At 37.7% G+C, this 17,695-nt stretch overlaps 2 protein-coding genes across 9 annotated transcripts in view; both read left to right on the top strand.

Moving 5' to 3' along the window:
• LOC109037399 (interferon-inducible double-stranded RNA-dependent protein kinase activator A homolog) overlaps nucleotides 1-11,472 on the top strand; it is a 37,004-nt gene extending 25,532 nt beyond the window's left edge. For 4 of the 7 annotated variants that reach the window (XM_019052037.2, XM_019052035.2, XM_019052039.2 and 1 more), the window contains 7 exons: nucleotides 2,000-2,176; nucleotides 3,091-3,252; nucleotides 4,359-4,459; nucleotides 6,840-6,972; nucleotides 8,633-8,759; nucleotides 9,962-10,143; nucleotides 10,835-11,472. In XM_019052037.2, coding sequence (XP_018907582.2) covers nucleotides 2,000-2,176; nucleotides 3,091-3,252; nucleotides 4,359-4,459; nucleotides 6,840-6,972; nucleotides 8,633-8,759; nucleotides 9,962-10,143; nucleotides 10,835-10,914 — 962 coding nt within the window. In that variant the 3' untranslated portion in view covers nucleotides 10,915-11,472. The remainder of the gene's footprint in view (nucleotides 1-1,999; nucleotides 2,177-3,090; nucleotides 3,253-4,358; nucleotides 4,460-6,839; nucleotides 6,973-8,632; nucleotides 8,760-9,961; nucleotides 10,144-10,834) is intronic. The other 3 variants (XM_019052042.2, XM_019052041.2, XM_019052043.2) reach the window with 3 other exon arrangements.
• Nucleotides 11,473-12,808: 1,336 nt separating this feature from the next.
• LOC109037390 (uncharacterized) overlaps nucleotides 12,809-17,695 on the top strand; it is a 31,274-nt gene continuing 26,387 nt past the window's right edge. For both annotated transcript variants that reach the window (XM_072300522.1, XM_019052021.2), the window contains exons 1-5: nucleotides 12,809-12,992; nucleotides 14,873-14,934; nucleotides 15,400-15,547; nucleotides 15,833-16,052; nucleotides 16,703-16,826. In XM_072300522.1, the coding sequence (XP_072156623.1) occupies nucleotides 12,951-12,992; nucleotides 14,873-14,934; nucleotides 15,400-15,547; nucleotides 15,833-16,052; nucleotides 16,703-16,826 (596 nt within the window). In that variant the 5' untranslated portion in view covers nucleotides 12,809-12,950. The remainder of the gene's footprint in view (nucleotides 12,993-14,872; nucleotides 14,935-15,399; nucleotides 15,548-15,832; nucleotides 16,053-16,702; nucleotides 16,827-17,695) is intronic.

Raw genomic sequence — 17,695 nt, 5'->3', positions numbered from 1 at the left:
TCATCAGAAAGGAACCAACCCCCATTTTCGAAAAAATTGAGTTAAGATTGTTTTCGAGTTCCTCTAGTTGTATATTTTCTTCTGCCAAAAACTCCAACTCGAAGAAAAATATTAATTTGTGATAAGAGGGGTTAAAGTTCACTTTCTGCATCGAGTCTTATGGAGGAATATAACTTCAACCCTCTTTTTCTCCGTTTCAACTTGATGTGGGTTGGTTCCTTTCTGATAAACTCGGTCCCATTATTCTCTGACCGCTACAACGGTAAGGACCGATAAATAACTGACATATATCACACAGAGGGTCGATTATTGAAATTGATAGACAAAGCTATAGACAAAGATGACAAAAGGAATATGGAGGGAGTCTATTGGTGGAAGCTGGTGGTTGCAATGGACAAAGGCAGTAGGTAATAGACTAACTTACGGCAACCCACGAGAAATCCGACAGCTAGTCCATCATTTTCTCCCTTAGTCTATAAGAACTATACATTTCAACCAATAGGATCGCTTCATACCCCCTATGTCTTCTTTGTCTATACACTGAAAAAAAAAACTCCGGCCGTGGGAGCCGCAATTACGGGCTATATAGACATTCCGTCCGTTCTGGGCTCAAAGGCCGAAAATCCCGGCTGCTGGAGCCGTAGCTTCGGCCTCTGAACCTGGAGCAATCGAAGCTATGCCTCCAGCAGCCGGAATTTTCGGCCTTTGAGCCCGGAACGGACGGTATGTCTATATGTATAGCCCGTAATTGCGGCTCCCACGGCCGGAGTTTTTTTTCAGTGTAGCTTTGTCTACTAATTTCAATAATCAGCCCACAGTGATGTTGGTGTCATGTCAGCATATTGTTTTGAGTTTATAAGGAGATTATTTAAGGATACAGAGCATTGGCCGTCGCAGTTGTCACGTCGAGTCCGATTCTCATTCGTGCCGTGAGGACCTACAGGTTTTGATGTCTATATATTAGGAGAAATCGTAGTGAAAATATGAGAGTCGCTGACAGACGAAATGAGTTTATTACGCGGTTCAAAATGCGGGAAAAGCGAGCCTCAAAAAATGCCGCTCCTGAACTCTGACCCGAGCCGCGCCGTGTTCTTATGCACTGCGTGATGCACGCAACCCTCCCGAAGTCGTCTTTTGTTAGTCTCTCTCATAATTCCTTCTGTTTATTCTTTCAACCGACCGTTTAGCCACGATTTCATAGTTTAAAAGAACCACCCCGAAGTGATCTGATGTGTGGAAAAGAGGTGCACTCGGAACTTATTTTACCACGACGAAGCCACTGTTTGGACCTCCCCGATTCGCGCTTTTCAACGGAAAAATCGCGATGTCTCTATAGAATCACGTTCGATAAAATCGATAATTTATCACGATTTTTCGTTCGATAATATTGTGATGAATCGCCGCACAGTAGATGGAGTCAATCAGAGAGGTCGGACATGATATTTTTGACTAAAACTGCAAATTTTGATGTCTAATTCGTCACATAATAAATTTTAAGGGTTGTTTCTGGAAGAAAATTTTACGAGGAAACCAATGGAACCACTTTTAAAACCTCAAAGTTTTGTATGAACAGAGTTATAAGCTTTTAAAGTTTCCAATTTTGTCTGACCTCTTCCATAAACTCGATCCACTATGCGCCGTCGATAAAATCTAAATTTTACTGCGAATTAACGAGATGAAAACGCAATTTTTTATCCGATAATATTGCAATAAGTGAGCGTCGATAAAATTGCGATACATTCTCCGATCAAATTGCAGCTTATCGCGATCGCTGCTACTTGGGCCATGCCACTGTTTGTCCGTGTCTGTGTTTCACATTTCCTCATTATTATATTTTAATATTTTCTAAATGATTATATGGATTAAAGTAAGCTTTGAAAATGTGTCCTAATCGTGTACTCAGTGGAAACACGGTGGATAAATCACATTTTTAATTGCCAAAGAGATTTTCCCGCCTTTCGAAGACGGAGGAAAATAACTTTTCATCCTCTCTTTTTAGGAGGCCAATCAAAAAGCAATTCAGAGTTACTGAAAGCAGAGCAAGACCTTGATGAGCAGCTGATGTTGGGATGTGAAGTTATGAGCAAAATAAAAAAACTGCTTACGCTAGAGAAAGCCACGAATCTAGAGGCTCAAGAGCTGTATAGGCCATTCAACTTTAATTTCGAAAAAAACCGTAAATTTTAAAATTGGAATTGTCATTCGTTACTTAGTTAAGTGCCTATAAGTTTAAGTTTCAAGAGGGTGAGAACCGATGCATAGAATACTTACGACAAAACGAGAAAAACACTAAAAAATGGCCCGAAACTGTATGTAACAAGGTGGAGAAATGGTGCTGGGTCCTCGCCGTTTCGCGGGGAAATCAAAGCCGAGAAATTTCAAAAATTACAATTAGAATAAAAAAATGTTGACTCTAATGAGTACCAGTACAAAACTGAGGGGGAGAGTGTATTAGTGAGAGGGAATGAGAGTGTGTTTATAGATCTCTCGGCGTGGCCTCAACTTAATATTCTAATGCGAACTGCCTGAGCTGAACACTCTCCCCTCTTAGTTTTGTACTGATGCTCATTAAAGTTAAAAATTTTTGACTCTAATTGTAATTTTTGAAATTTCTCGGCTTTGATTTCCCCGCAAAATTGTGTGGACCCAGCACCATTTCTCCACCTTGTTACGTACAAGAAAATGTACCTCTATTTATCTTACTCTGGTCCACCTATTCCTCGCACTAAAATTACCAGTGCTTTTCTTGACTATCTTAGCAGTGGCAATAATGTCTAAAATAGTTAAGTAAAAAAAAATGTACGATCAAAAAAAATTGGGTCCTTAATTTTCACCACCCCGAAACTTCAGTGTCCCAAAACACGCAGTCATACTCTGAAAGTGCGAAGACTTGTCCTGCCGATTTTGCTGATAAGCGTGATTCCACGGCCTCTATGTGGAAAATATGTCCAATTTTAAATCTCAGATACTATTTTCATGATGTGGCAACATTACAGCTAGACTTGACTTGATACAACATGAAAGCTAATCGCTCAATAACTCAGATAATCGATCTACTAAAAAAATGTTAACATTTTTCTTTGCGAATAGCTGAGGACTCAGATGACGTCACAACACTCGTAAGTACACTGTCACCTACGCGGAAAAGTAGGAAGTTTTCTTGGGTGAGGCGTTTTTACTTAGATATTGAAGATCTGGTGAACCGATTTGAACGAATAATAGACAAACGTCAAGAAAAAACCGTCAAAAAAGGTACATTTATTACAATTCATCTATTCATTTGAGGAGAGATGAACTGAGAATATTATTCAGATTGTGATTTTATTCTGCAAGAAATTTCCAATGTCAAATATTTTTATTTCACCACAAGAAAGCGATTAAAAAAAAATTTAAAAAAATAAAAGGAAACTGGAAGTTCTTTTTTCTCCCAGGCTCTGGGTTTAATTAAGAGCAGAGAATGAGAAACACAATTTTAACAACAGTGCAATGTAAATAGGTACCTAGTTCATTCCACCAAACTTGGTTCATTAAGCAGTTCTTAGGTCAAATACCTGATTTTACGCCACGAAAGATACTACTGTAAATTAAATGATCTAGAGCGCCTTCCATTGGACCGAGTTTAGCAGAAAGGAACCTCAGCTATTGCCAAGTTTAACTGGGCAATTAAATTTTTTACGAGAGAGCGTTTGTTCGGATTTCTTTGAAAATGTAAGGGAATTTGCTCTGTACCATGGAGAATTTTCACTGAAATTTGCACGGAAATCCACACAACCGTTTTCATGTAAAAAATTAAATTGCCCAATTAAATTTGGCAATAGCTGATGTGGCTTGGTTCCTTTCTGTTGAACGCGGTCCAATTCTCTCAATACGCAATTTGTGCAACCCTTTATCAGGATTAGGTATTTGAGCGCTACTATTCGGATGAAGGAGTAGAATGACTTTTTTGATGAATAAAAGTGTGAGAATAAAAAGTTTCGTGTTGATGAATTACATGAAATTGGTTCTCAGGATCAGTTTTTCCACTACCGAGTGGTGCTTCTTAAAAAAAATCATATAAAATAAAATACAAGATGAAATTTGCATTGAAATTTTCCATTGTAAGAAGAGTTATTTTAAATGTGATTAATCTTTCGATGGCGAAAAACCAGTGGAACACAGTTTACAACATACAAAAGGCAACAATTTCAAAATGAGATGAATGAGATAATTCCACAATTCGAGTGGTGATCGAGGGTAAGCTACCACATCTGTGTATAATTCCAAAATCCCCATATTATGAACATCCTTTTTCATCGTCTTTTGAGAATGAAATGGCATTTACTTAATCCTATGAGAAAAAAAATCAAACCTTGTTTCAGTGGTGCCAGTCACGGCGTCGCAGTTCTTATTTCCAGTAGATAATGAATTGGAGGCAACGGAAACGGGACAAGTCAATAATAACAATGTCGAGTACGTTGAAGTAAGTACAAGTCGATGTCCAAAGTGCGAAACCTCGTATCCTCGCTCAAGACGATGCAAACTTTCTGTCATTCTTTATTTTTTCCTCGGAAAACTGTAGTCAACGTAATTTATTTAAAACCTTCTTGATTCGTCTTCTTTATTCGCAGAATATTCTGTATTGAGTTCAAGCTATACTGCCGCTATACTGCCTAGCTTATACTGCCGTACAATGCAAAAACGCCGTAAGCGCCATTTTAATTTTTTTGGAAACAATGTATCATAGCAAAAAAAATTGTGTACCTGCGGACATTTTTTTACAGAATCCTTTCGAAAATACTATCAAGAACTTAACCTGAAAATTTGAGGTGCATGGGTAAAATAGTTTTTATTTTATAAAGGTTAAGTTCCAAAAAACGCGGGGAAATCTTGATGGATTTACGGCGGTCTTGCTTACAACAGCAGTATAGTTGACTTATTTTTCTTCGAAAAAATAAAATCAAAGCGGAAGTTTCGAAACACTAGATTGGAGATAAGTCATTTTGCACTTTGGCCTTCGAAATGTTTTTCATTCACCAGCCGTTTTCTAGGTTGTTATTTCTCATTCCCTGTAAAACATTCGACCACATTCATACGTATCAATATATTACTACTTATCCCCTTCATGGCCAGATTTACCTACTTGCCGCCCATGGGCCGCCTGTGTTTTGCCGCCCTCTCATTCATTTTGAAACATCAATAAAAACCATCAAGTGAACGTGCCGGAGGGAGAAGGGTGTATAAGACGCGTTCACTCGTGTTGGACACATTTTTTGCGTAAGCCCTGTCAACACTACTAGCAAAAGTTCACGGAACTTCGCGCGAAAGTTCAGTACCGTAAACTTATCTCTGTGGTGACAAGGCCTTTCATTTGTAAGAAATGAACCAAAAAATTGGGAAAGAATAAACATAAATTTTAATGTGGTTTAATAATTTTAACTTCCGCCGCCGTGCCGCGCTGACCACGCTGTGTTTGGCGCAATGCGTGAAGTATTCATGGAGTCTTGCAGGCACCGTGCGTTTCACGCCGCGCCGACCGCTGTTGACCGTACTGTGTTTGACGCAATGCGTGAAGTATTCATGCAGTCTCGTAGGCGCTAATATGTGTTACATGCCGACCGCCGCGTCGAGGGCTTCTCCTTTTCATCTCAAGTCCTCGTCATAATTTCTCTTTGCGCCGCGCCATCCAGGCCAAATTACATGTTTGGTTTCTCTCTTAACTCAACTAATTAAAGGTGCGCAGTCTTTTGTATCACCGAAATACGACACAATTAGAAATTAATGAACTCTCAGGAAATGAGAGATTTTGTCACCTTTTCTTGTTTGTAATTTTTTTCTGAATCCGATTTTTTTTTTACCTGCATTTAAAAAAATTGCAAAATTTGCCGCCCCCTAATTTTGCCGCCATGGGCCGCGGTCCATGCGGCCACTCCCTTGATCCGGCCCTGATCCCCTTATTTCAGCAGTGAAAGTAAAATATTTTGGTGGCCAAAGAAAGTCTAGCCACCCCGCGCTTGCATTATTCCACAACCTGGAAATCAGTTCATACCTATACTCACGATTTTAAGTATTATGTACCGACGATGGCTTAGGTCAAAAAGTGTTTATTCCCAACTGAAGCGTTACAATTCTGTGTTTATTTTAGCCTATTCTGCTATCAATGTTTTATTTTTTTATAAATCAAAATAATCGGTAGTTTTTCCTCACTTATTCTGTAATTGTTTATCTCTCACTCAAAATAAATACTCATAGAGAATTGCTAGGAAATTGTATTTTTAGTTTTCTTTGAAAAAATAATTAAACGGAATCGGAGATTTGGAGGCGTTGAATGGAGTTACGCATTTGTTACTGTAGCCATCGATATAGCCATGCAATATAGTACTAAAAATATTGGGAGGTGGGAGAGGAGAGTAAAACTTTTTCAAAGATCTCAATTATTGATCGATATTCTGTTATAATTTTCATTAAAATGGCTCTCACACTAAATTACTCGCGGGACATTGAAATTGCGTTTTGGACTTTGAAATTTCAATATAACTTCTCAAAAAGTGAGATTGCGGAATACATAAAATAGGCTGGATCATACCCTTAGCATTAGTTTCATTAATTTTTCTTCCGCTGAAAAATTTCACCAACAAAATTAAACTCCCTAAGGATATCTTGACCTGAAATGTGCGGATGTTTTAACTTCTATAAATGTTCTCCTTTCTTCGTTTTTTTTTCAGAATCACTGAATCACTTAATACTGAAAAATAGTAAAAAGGGCTCAAGGAACACTTCATGATACAATTCTTTCGCTTGATAATGCACATCAAATGCATACTTAAATTTTTGTTTTTTGTATCTTTTATTGCTTCTTATAGAAAACGGCAGTTGAGGTTCTGGCAGAGCACCTTGAAAAAACAGACTTGGAGCCTACGTACAAGCATATTAATATTGAGGGTACCGGTCATGCCCTGGAACACACGTTCTCGTGCACCGTGTTGAATCTTTCAGGTGGGTAAATGAAACATTCTAATAAATGAAGATATACCGACTAAAAATGTACTTCGACGGTGAAAGTTCGCAACAACGTACCTCAGATTTCTCAGGAAAGCAAAACATCTGTTCATACCTATTCCTCATCTTTGAGGGTAGAGGGGAAATAAATCTTGAAGACAATAAGGATAAGATGCTTTTTAAGGCTCAATCAGCATTTTGAATGATATTCCTGTGGATCAGTGTAAGACCGAAAAACCGAGACACGTGTTCTTGAAGATGAAGGTCAATCTCGATTTCGAGATACGTCGTTTGAGAATTACTGTGTTGAACATATTTTTTGCCGACTCTGACTGAGAAAAGACTCGAAATGTAGTTTAACAGGAGAAAAACAAGGGAAAGAGACAAACCTAAAACACAACACTAAAAGCCGAGTTGTTTTGACTCGAAACTGAGTCATCCTTAAACGGAAAATAAATTAAAAATTGTAAAATAAAGAAGAAATAACCTGCACGGAGAAAAAAACTTCGTGCGTGGGACCCGAAGTTTAGGTCATATGGATCTCTGAAGTTTTCAGGGTCTAGCTGTCGAGGTTCGGATCACACATCTGAAACTTCAGTTCTTACATCTGAAGTACTTCAGATATAGGAACCGAAGTTTTTCGGATGTGAAAACCTATCAATAGGAAAATTTCACGAGGAAACCAATGGGACCACTTGTGAGACCTCAAAGTTTTGTAGGAACGGAGTTAGAAGCTTTTAAAGTTTCCGAATTCCGTCCGACCTCTCCAATTGACTCGATCCACGACTGTGGACCGGTGCGCACGAACTTTAGGTAGGCACCATAGATCGAAACATCAATTGCGAGTTCACGCCTCGCATCATCGCGCCTTCAATTTTACAGATGCAACATGGTCGTCCATCAAGCACGAATAGTTGTATCTCTGCGCCGTCACTCACGCACTTCCTTTTCTTTGCTCTACTTCCATATTGTGTTGGTTCCGTTGTTTGTTATATTTGTTGTGATGCTTCAAGGGCTACGTGAGGTGCACAGCCGCAGTTAGGAGATACGCACAATAATTGGGCCTGAGCCTAGCTTTTTGTATTTTCTCTCAAATCTGAACGACACCTCATTTTAGCAGACTAGAGTGGAGAGAAGCAAAGTGACCCCTCGTGTCATCGGGACTTCATTTTTGCGTATGCAACACGTACATCCATCAAGTGCGAATAGCTGTATCTCTGCGCCGTCATCATCGTGTCTTGAGGTGTCTTTTAATTTTGAAAGAAAGTTAAGTTGATGAAAGTGGAGATGAAGAAAATCAATAAGTGTTATTATTACTCTACCGTTTAGAACACCCAATGCGCAGGTTTCAGTTCCAGTACATTAAAAAGAGAAATATATTGATTTTTCTCCGAGCTTTGTGGCGATTAGGTGTCGCAAAGCGCCAAAGAGCGCTATAACAGCGACTCGTATGTATGTATATATTGATTTTTTTTTTGTAACTGTTCTTACGCATAGAATTGCATATTACCTAATAAACAACTCTCCTTAAAGTTATTACATAATATGATACTTTCCTAATATCATTTTTTCAAAACTCCATGGACTTTGATTGCTTTCCTTTAAATGTCTCATTTTTTTATGTATCAGAGTAAATTGTGCAATTTTTTGTCCGTAGTCGAGGGTAAAGGATCTAAAAAGTCTACCGCCAAGGAAGAGGCAGCATTACAGATGATCAAGCTAATTTTGAAAAAACAGAAAAATAATCATTTTACAAAGCAAATAGCACCGTTCTCTGTTGAAGAGTAAGTAATGTTTTTGCACCCAGACACAAAATTTTAACCAATTGCATCGGCGCGGCGCCTACAAACCTAACTGTGATACTTCACGCATTGCGCAATGCGTGAAGTATCACTGTTGGGTTTGAAGGCGCGTTTCGTTTCGTGCGGCGCGGTATGCGGCACCGCGCCGCGGCGGACGGGTAACTGCGATAGCAAAAAAGCATCACGGCAATGTCAATCTTGAGTTCCATATCTATCTTTAGACATTAAGAGAATCAAGAAAAAAATATGATAAAATAGGTACTGCAAGAATAATTATTTGTGTGGAAAGATTTTTCGCAAAATGCGAACGATTGTGCCTAGAACTGTTCAGGTATTTGGTTTAGAGTGTCCTGAAAATAGAAGTATTTAAACATTGTTTTATCATAAGATTTTTGCATAAGAAAAAAATTGAATGAAAAGTGGTAAAAAACGATAGAAAATCAATTTAGGCATTTTTTTCCCCACATCATTGTAACGTACATATCGATGTATGAAATTTAAAGTCAACTTTCAAACAAATCTGAAGAGGGAACTCGGACACTGATATTTTAAAACTTTAATTAAACTTTTCTCTCTTTGTGCAGACATGTATACTTATTTCAGAATGGAGATGTTGCATGTGTGAGGAATTTGCGATTTGACTATTGATTCTTATGTAAAAGTTTGCGAGAAACACGATGATGCCACTGGTTATCTCTGAAATCAACTTCCAAGCTCAAAAAAAGCTCTCAAGTTGAGGCCAAAATGGAGGGGATATCCCACGCTATCCTGAGAGTCCACCTCTACATCAAGACCAACTATCCATGCAAAGGTAGGGAGCAAATACATTGACAGGGCTGCCACTTTATTTGGGGACTCTAAAACTGGAAACACGGCAACCCTGCTAATATGTATTTGCTCCCTATCTTTGCCTAGAGAGTTTGTCTTGATGTAGAGATGAACTCTTATGATAGCATGGGATATCCCCTCCATTTTGGCCTCAACTTGAGAGCTTTTTATTGAGCTTGGGAGTTGATTTCAGAGAAAATCAGTGACACCATCGTGTTTCTCGCGAACTTTTACATAAGAAGCAATAGTCAAATCGCAAATTCCTCACACATGCAACATCTCCATTCCGAGAAAAATACTTAATTTTAAGTTTCCATCCTTTATAATTCTAGAACTTTCAATTTTCCTCTCTACAGGATAAATAAAATGGGATCTCTTTTGGATACTAAAATATTTGACTACGTTCAGAAACTTCATGAGCTGTGCGTGAATTCGGGCGAGGAGCGCGAACCCATCTACACGGTTTTATCCGAAACTGGCCCGACAAATGAGCCGTTCTTCTCGGTTAGGTGTGAGGCCTTAAACAGCGTTGGAGTAGGTGAGGCACTAACGATTTGTGGATTAATCTCTTCCTCCGTCTTTCTGCAACGCTTAAATTCGGTCATAACTGAGTTCTAATTGGATGTTGCAAGCAGTTTTTGAAAAAATTAGGGTATTGATGATTTCAAGTAAAACTACTCCTCATCTCTCTACTACGTATTTCGTAAGAAATTCACTCCCAAATTCCAAGTTTTAAGCGTCAAAAAATCAGTTTGAACTTTCTTTTCGCCATAAGGACCCGTGTAATTTCAAAACTTCAAACACGTCCTCCTCGAAGTGGCAAAAACTGCACTTATGCGCCTTGTCCTCCAAGCCCCTCAATTCTGCAATGAACCTGTTTTTTTTATATATATAAAATTTATCGACGAAAATGGTGTAGTTTTCTCAAAATATTCGGTTAAAAACATTACACTAGTTCTTTCAACGCTTCTAGGAAAATAAATTTATTATTTGTACAAAAATACATTTTCCACGATTATGTAGAATGCCATGTAAACGTCACAAACTATTCAAGATATATCCTCGCAATTTTTGTGGCTTTAAAAAAATAAAACAAATTAGCGGATTTATATGTTACACCGAAACGGACAATGGGCATTTGTCAACTTCAGATAGATAGTAATTTAAATAAGACTTTTTTTTGCGTGATTTCAACGTTTCATTTCCAATCTTTTTTGGTTCATTTTCAGGTCACGGATCGAAGCTTGAGGTGGCTCGCCAGTTAGCCTCTAAGACAATCCTTGATTCATTGGTAAGGAAAGAAAGGTAGGTATTATAAATATCCACCTGAAGCTAATAAGAGGATGAAAAAAAGACGATGAATATTCAAAATGAAAGGCCGCCTCGACCAAATTGCAGCACGCGGTAGTTTGGCTCGCGATCTTCCATTCAAGGCTCTCGTTACATGCGATCAAATTGCAGAAGAATTTCTATCAACAGTGGCTGGAATTGTGTTTACTACTTACTCATACCTCCTGTCAAATTTTAATCGCATCAGTGGCGTGGCGTGCTTTGCGATACATCGATTGATCGGCCATTTAAACCTATGGAAAAGGATCGATAAACAGGGTGTTCGCAGCGAACACCCTAAAAATCGATTCTTTACTACAGGTTTAAATGGCATAACAATCGATATGCCACAATATGCGATTCGCCACGCCACTGAATCGCATCCCGCTAATAATTAACAACGGCGGGATCTTTAAGTTCTTGCTGTGGCTACAGAATTGTGTTGATCTCGTTACAGTTTGTGTTGAATAGTAATAAATGAAGATAACATTTCTGTTTGTAATTAATTATCATAATAAACCTGGTTTTTACAATCAAACCAACATACGTTGCGTTCATTATTATTATAATACGTCTTCAATAGTTGCCTAGTGCATATTGCTTAGATATTGTAGTAAAATTAGTTCTTCGCTTTGCAAAATAATTCTCTGTCTCAAAAATAAACTGCTGACTTTAATTAAGTAATAAAATATGCGGGATTAAAAAACTTAACTGGACCAATATTTTTCTCACACATGTAACAATATGGATAATTCTAACTATCTAAATGAGTATTGATGGATCTGAGTGATTTGACACCCTATAATAAGTTAGGCGTGTCAAGGGTTGGGGGGGGGGGGGGGTTGCCAGAGGATCTAAACATATTATCCCTAAAATTTTGCTAGACTTTTTTTAAAAATTATTATGGACTGTTTTCATCTATAAAGAACCCGCTATTTCCCTCTCCCTTAAGAAAATTTTCAGTTTTGCACCGAACTGGATCCCTTTGTAGGAAACTTCTCGTTACGCCACTGTTAATCACCGAAGTGTATTTAATAAGCAGATCATTAATTTTTACTGCGTCCTCAAAGAACATATTATTGGTCACTGCTGCCAATCCTTAGAAAAACAGTTTCTGATTTCTAAAATTTATTTCTCGATCTATAGGTACTTGATCGTTCCACACTTTAATCAAACCGTTGAAATCTGCTGGCGGAAATGGAGACAAAATGAAGGTGACAGCCAATTGGATTTTGACGGTCACTTGACTGTATTGTCAATTGTCAATTGATGTAAGAAGATAAAAAATGAAAACCCGGTCACCGCTTTCTGTTTCACCCAGTAGCCAAAATGAACCACAACAGTGGCATTGATGAACTTTAGAATCTATTAGGTGGCCCTATAGGTAATCAAATCTCAAAACTGTGTGGAGGTCCACTCCAAATGAAAGTCCCCCTTTTTAACGTGTACTTCATAAAATGAACCAACAAAAAAAAGGACTACTCTCTAAAAATATTAAATGCTGAACAAATAAACAACGAGCTAAAATTAGTAGAATTTGGTCAAAATGTATCGTACTTATCTCGTTACACGTTTCTCGTTAATATTTTCAAAATTTCCTAGGCGTGTTTCGGAGACGTCTAGTAAAATTCAATTTTTTTGACAAGGTGTTAGTGTACTGAATTTTACTGGATTGTTGTCAAACTCTAGCGATAACTTCAAAATTCTTATTCTGAAGAGAATGCTCTCTAACAAAAGCTTGCGGAACAACCGGTGCAAGCGCGTCAATTTGAAAAAGCCCGCTACGAAAGCCCGTCAATTTGAAAAGACCGCTACTAAAACCGCGGGAACTTCTGCGCATGCGCTTTGCGTCTGATCAGTCTGATGCTAGATGATGATGATTGATGAAACTTCGTTTACGTTCAAGTTCGTTTGCTTTGCTTGTGTTTTCGTTGGGCATGGAGTTGGTTTTCATCCTCGAGCGTTTTTAAACGTTCCCCTCTATTTTTGAAAAATGTGGTGGCGTGCACGTCTATAATGGATAAAGAAGTCGAATCCTATAGTGGCCTAGGCCAAGAGGTAAGTACTTGTAGTCTATCTTCAGTGAACATGCATTTTCTAACCTCAAACGCTACCGGCGATGGCGAGGTAAACATGCACATGTCCGGAGCTTATATTTAAATTACTGCCTTAAAATATTGAGGATACCATTAGAATTATAAGCAGCATTCTCATCTGAGAAATTCTATCTTGTATCCATCCTTCCCGAATCGCCACAATAAACCTAATGTATCTCCTGCCAAGTGACAAGAGTAATGGCAATGGATCGTCTCATCCCTTGGACACTGGCTCTCTCCTAAATTTGCGACCTCTTTGTCAGGTCAAGGCCACTCTTAATTCTTTGCCCTAAGCAGAATATCCACTGTTTTATCCTAGCAGCTAAATTGCATTACTCTATAACGTAAGCCCCTTCGTACACTTCAATCGCAACCTTAAAGGAACTTCTTCCATAGACTGCGCTGTTGCACATCTCAGCCACAACCTTGAAGGAACTGCTTCCCTGGACTGATGCAGTGGTCATGGGATTCTTGCGATAGTCGATGTATTATTTTCTTATAATTGAGACTCAATTGCAACATCAATCTTTAGTTGGATTCAGTGTATGCTTGGTTACTTACTTGTGCCAGTTCATCAAGATTTTGTCATCAGGGAATCCTAACACAATTGATAGTGAGGAAAACTCAGAAGTATTCCTCCGCCCTGCCATGAAGATGACAGGGTTATGCGTCTGTTTACACTGAAACCATCCAACCGCAAAGTGCTACAAATGACGCACCTATTCATTATATCAGTCCATTTCTATGCTTGGTCAAATTAAAATCGCATATCGACGGTGTAAGTCGGTAATTGCATAACTCGGTTTGCGACGTCGCAGACTTCCTGTCATACTTTATCTTTTAAACGGAAAACTACTCAATGGCAATTCTTTCAAACTGCCGTGATTTTTCTTCTCTGTTCGAAGAAAATTCTGCTTAAGCTTCATGGAATGATGTCAATTTGATTTCTTTTAAAAAAATAACACAGAGGCGGAGATTTTCAGACACCGCAAATGAGTTATGTGATTGCCGACTTACACCGTCGATATTTAATACACTGACAGCTTTGCAACAAAGTCTACCAAGACATTAATCTCTAGTGGCATTTTGAAAAATGAAAATTTCAATTACAAAGTTAAAAGAATCTTAGGATTAGGATAGGAATCCAAGGTGAATCAGATACTTGTAATAGGACAAAGGTGAGTCAGACTTTTGTATCATTGATGCCTGATTATATTTCCCGATGATTGTACAAGTGTTTTTAAAAAAAGGAATAAACGTGGGAATCATCAACATCCTTTGTCGGAAGCGCTTGTTCTTACATTTTCAATGTTTTCACTGGGCATCTGTGGCATTAGGCTTCCTTATTTGTTTGTTCAGCTGGCTGCCTCCAAACTACTTGAGCTATAAGCCTACGCATTATACTGATTTATTTCTATCTTTGGTTTGTAGTTTTAGAACTAATATACATCAGGGCTTTTTTTTTTCATCCAAACTACAAAGGATTGGTATGAACCGCGCTGCTTTTTTATTCCAGTCCACCGCTTCGGTCCAGCCCGATCCATGTGCTCCAGTAGAATTGTAGGTACGTGCAATCTAGCCTCAAGCAGAACTGGTTCAAATCATAGATATCCCAATCCATCGCGTTCCGCAGATAAAAAAAAGTCCTCTACTGACAATCGTCTCTTTTCATCAGATTTACAGATTCTTGACAGTTATTGGACTTCACAATAGAACCCTCTTGATAGCCAAATACTGAAAGCCAACAGGGCACTCTTTCGTGCCTGGCAAATATATTGTGTTTGTTAAGTTCATCAACGAAAGTCTTTTCAAACCTGCCCTGTTTTTTTTTTCTTTTTTCAGACTGTAGAACACAAGAATATGCAAATAATTGAACAGTATGCTTCATTCCTCACCACCTCTGAGTAAGTGTTACGCTATTATATTTATCACCGAATTTTAATGTACTTGATCATTTGTGAACTGTTGCTAAATCTACTAATATGGCCTTTTTTTAGATCGAATTTCAGAGAGCCAAATGAAATTAAAAATAACTGAAAACAGGAAAAAAATATATGTATATATTTGTGACATCTCATGATTACGCACAACAATGTGGAATGTGGATAAAAATCTAAAGTAAAAGCAAAAAGCATGAATCAAAGAGTGTCAAACAAAAGCACATAGTTTGATAAATAGTACTGAAAATCTGTGTATAGGATATCCATGAATAACTGACTGTCAGATACAACTATAAGAAATAATCATACAGTAAGTTAGCTCATTGTTGTTTTAAATCAACACAACTTTTCTAAGTCAGTAGGTACCTTAAAGGTACGTACTTTTTCAAGTATTTCTTCATGTATTAACTTACTCCTCTTTCCTTCCAGTGAAAAGTACCGCAAAATTCATGAGAAAGCTTTCAATTTGGAAATCAAAAGATATGGGAATGATTTCATACAACAGATTCTAACGGACAATGATCATCTAAGGAAGTCCAGAGAAAAGCTGCTGGAAATTTGCAGACCTCTTGCCCAGGTAGTTATCTGCCAATATCTTACTCTAAATCTTCTTAAGGCTCGTTGAACCTTGGCACATATTTGAAAAAATTGACTTTTTTTGTTTTTCTAGCCATGAATTTTTAAATAAATGTTTTAATGTTTTGCTAAGATGAAGAAAACAAATTAAGTAAGTCACCGTGAACTGAATGAGTCACTATGTTGTATGAATCATACTAGTACATAAAAGTGATTCAATAAATAAATTTTCTAAATTGACACATTGGCCTTATTGTTAATGTTTTCAAATTCTGATTGTTAACAGCAAAATATGGAGTATTCAAAACAACTACAAGACTTGAAGAGGCAGTGCGAAAACGCGAATCAAATGTGTACAGCATGGCAGCATGCGAAAGATCAGATGTATCTCCTTTACAAGGACACTCAAAAAGAGTTGGCAGAAAAGTCGCAGAAGTTGGATCTGGTTGAAAAAAGCTTATCTCAGTTGAAAAGATTGAAGGGACGCAGGAAAAGCGTGAAAACAAGTAAGCTCCTTATATATATGTGCTACTATCCATTGACTTACTAGTTTGCAGGGGTGTAGGAACCTGTCAACTACATGCATATGCTTGGGAAATGTAAAAATGAGAATGCTGGCTCAAATTAGTGTAAAAATATCTTGATATCCACAAAATTGTGGATGATTTGTCTATGATTAGTCATCTTTTTCAACTTAAAACAAACTTGAGAAGATGGGAGGTTTTTCAAAATAAGGAGACTAATTGAAATTCTGGAAAATTAATCCAACCTGTTAATGGATCAAAGAATTCCAAGATTTTCATCTTCCACCTAATCCCCTAGAAAGTCAGTGCCTTAGCATAGGTATAACACAGCAAAATCTTTAGTCGATAAATTGCATTTTTAATCATTCTTCTTTGATCAATAAGCCCTGACTCGTGCAAACAGAAAACTCCTTTTGTTTCTTTGGTGTGAGCTTGGTTCACGATAACTCAAAATTTCACAGACTTAATGATGAATTATTGCTCTTATCAGCCCATTTTTTCTGTTATTCTACTTATAATCTCCCATTGCTGTAGCCAGCCCGCTTTTTTGTGATATTCTGCTGATGATCTCCCTCTGATGTAGAGTATATAATATTGACTCGATTCCATGATAAATGTGTTTATCTTTCCAGAATCAACGAAAACAAATGAAGGTTCCTCCGATGATTTTCCAAATAAGGACTCTAATCCTCAGCCAGAATCTAAGTCAGATCTATCAGAACATGAGCCTAGAACATTACGCAATAACTCTAAACGGTAAGAAATGCCCCCCCCCCCCCCCCCCCCAAAAAAAAAATCTTCAACTTTCAGTATGTTAGTCAAGAGTTCAAATGACACAATAAATTAAAAAATTTAGCTGTCATGTTTTACCCTTTCAAGGTTTGTTCATCTTTCAAATGCTATCCGTTATAAGATACAAACACTAAAAATACAGGTTTCCTTTGAAAGGTGGGTTTTCTTTTGTTTAAGTTCAATGAGATTATTAATATTCAAATACACACAGCTATCAAACCAGTGATCACATCAAACAAAAAGGAAATGTTTAGAAAAATGTATTTCTTACAGCTCATCAGTAGCCTTTCAAGACACAGAGCCATTTTAATTAAGCTTTTCTTGAAGTCTTCTTTCAGTCAGAAAGGGGAAGAAAAATTGTAAAAAAAAACCCTGTTTGGATAGAATTCAATTACCAATAATTGACGGTCTATTGACATGTAATGAGTTTTGAAAAGTGATCTCGGTTTTTAATATACTTTCTCTTCCTGTCTTCAAAATTTTGCTACTGTCTCCACAAATACCAATCAGAACTGAGGGGAAAAATATCGGACGAAAGTCTCGTTGGAAAAGAACACTATGGGCCAACTTTTGATTGATGCATCTTAGGCTGATGCAACACATGTCCAATCCTTTCTTTCCTCAGTTTTGGATAGAAACCCCTGATCAGATTTTGAAATTAAGAAAACTTGTTGTTCTCTAATATGCACTTGTTCTCAGTTTTGATATTAATTTGCAAACTGGGATGGGGCCATGTTTGATCAGTGTTGCCAATGAAAAAAGTCTCCAACCGAAACTTGTGCAACATGATTCTAAAAAATGACTCTCATGGAATCACTGAAACAACGCCTATC

This window comes from Bemisia tabaci, chromosome 5 (assembly GCF_918797505.1).
Source record: "Bemisia tabaci chromosome 5, PGI_BMITA_v3".
NCBI classification, from domain to species: Eukaryota; Metazoa; Arthropoda; class Insecta; order Hemiptera; family Aleyrodidae; genus Bemisia; species Bemisia tabaci.
Note: the sequence above shows the minus strand (reverse complement) of the source record. Positions and strands in the feature narration are given on the sequence as shown.